The 1365-nt window shown below is 44.3% G+C and overlaps 1 protein-coding gene across 1 annotated transcript; it reads right to left on the bottom strand.

Annotated features, from left to right (window-relative positions):
* Nucleotides 1-432: 432 nt before the first annotated feature.
* On the bottom strand, nucleotides 433-1014 carry LOC145818778 (uncharacterized). The gene has a single exon (XM_082912919.1). It carries the CDS (start codon nucleotides 1012-1014, stop codon nucleotides 433-435), a length of 582 nt encoding a protein of 193 aa, XP_082769045.1.
* Between the last annotated feature and the right edge of the window lie 351 nt (nucleotides 1015-1365).

Raw genomic sequence — 1365 nt, forward strand, 5'->3', positions numbered from 1 at the left:
ATCTTGAATATGTGTTAATGCATCTGCTTGGATCCACTTTGTAAAATAGTCTATTGCGACGATCAGGAATCACTTGTTCCCCGGAGCCTGTGGTAATGGTCTGACGATATCAAGCCCCTATTGAGCGAATGACCAAGGACTAGTAATGGAATTTAATTCCTCGGTAGGCAGATGAGTTAATGGGGAAAGCTTTTGGCATTGTTTGTATTTCTTTACATAATTCTCGGCATTTGTTCGCATGGTTGGCCAATAATACCCCTGCGTTACGGCTCGGTGGGCCAATAAGCATTCTCCAGAGTGGGCACTGTAGCTACCTTCATGTATTTCGGCCAAGAATTCCTCAACTTTGTCTAGATGAACACATTCTAGATACGGCCTAGAGAGAGATTTTTAGTAAGCTTTCCCTGCGGATCCAGATAATATCGCAGGGCTTTATTTTCGCAACTTGTGAGCTTCTTTCTTATCTGTTGGGAGCTGTTTTGAGGAAAGAAATACAGCGATAGAGTCCATCCAACTCGGTCCTGGCTCAATGATGTTAATCCAATCTAGTTCAGAAGAGGTGATGCTCGGCTCTAGGATGAACCTTGCTTCGATTCTTCGTTTAACTTCTGAGTTAATGGTGGAGGCTAGGCAAGCAAGGGCATCTGCATGCATGTTCTGATCTTGGGTTATCTGATTCAACTCGTGACGGTCGAACTTTGTCAGCAAGGAATTTTCCGTTTTCATAGATGCTGCCATTCGGTCATTTCTAGTCGCATATTCTCCCTTCAACTGGTTGATGACTAGTTTTGAGTCCCAAAAAACCTGTAATTGCTTGGCGCCCAGATGAAGTGCATTATAGAGGCCGGTTAGCAGAGCTTCGTATTCAGCCTCGTTATTTGATGCTTCAAAACCTAATTTAACTGCATGCTTGATTATTGCCCCTTCAAGAGTCATGATTACTATGCTGGCCCCGCTGCCACGGTGGTCAGATGATCCATTACAATACATCTGCCAAATATCTCCGACGTACATTCTCCAATCTGGTTGAGGCTAGCAGACAAGTTAGTTGGACTTGAAGTCAGCATGGCACCCTGTAAACTCAGCTACAAATTCAGCCAACACTTGACCCTTTATAGCCGTTCTGGGTAGAAATTGGAGATTATACTGGTCGAGTTCCAAAGCCCATTTTAAGACTTGCCCCGATGCTTTCGCGCTACGGAGCACTGATCGGAGAGGATAGTCCATTATTACCCCTATGATATAAGCCTAAAAATAGTGCATCAACTTCCTTGTAGCCACCACGAGAGCAAGGATGAGCTTTTCCAGTGGTAGGTATCATGTTTCGGCGTCAACCATTGCCTTACTGACATAGTAAATTGGTCG

This window comes from Camellia sinensis, chromosome 2, assembly GCF_055761805.1.
Source record: "Camellia sinensis isolate YWXY chromosome 2, ASM5576180v1, whole genome shotgun sequence".
Classification (NCBI taxonomy): Eukaryota; Viridiplantae; Streptophyta; class Magnoliopsida; order Ericales; family Theaceae; genus Camellia; species Camellia sinensis.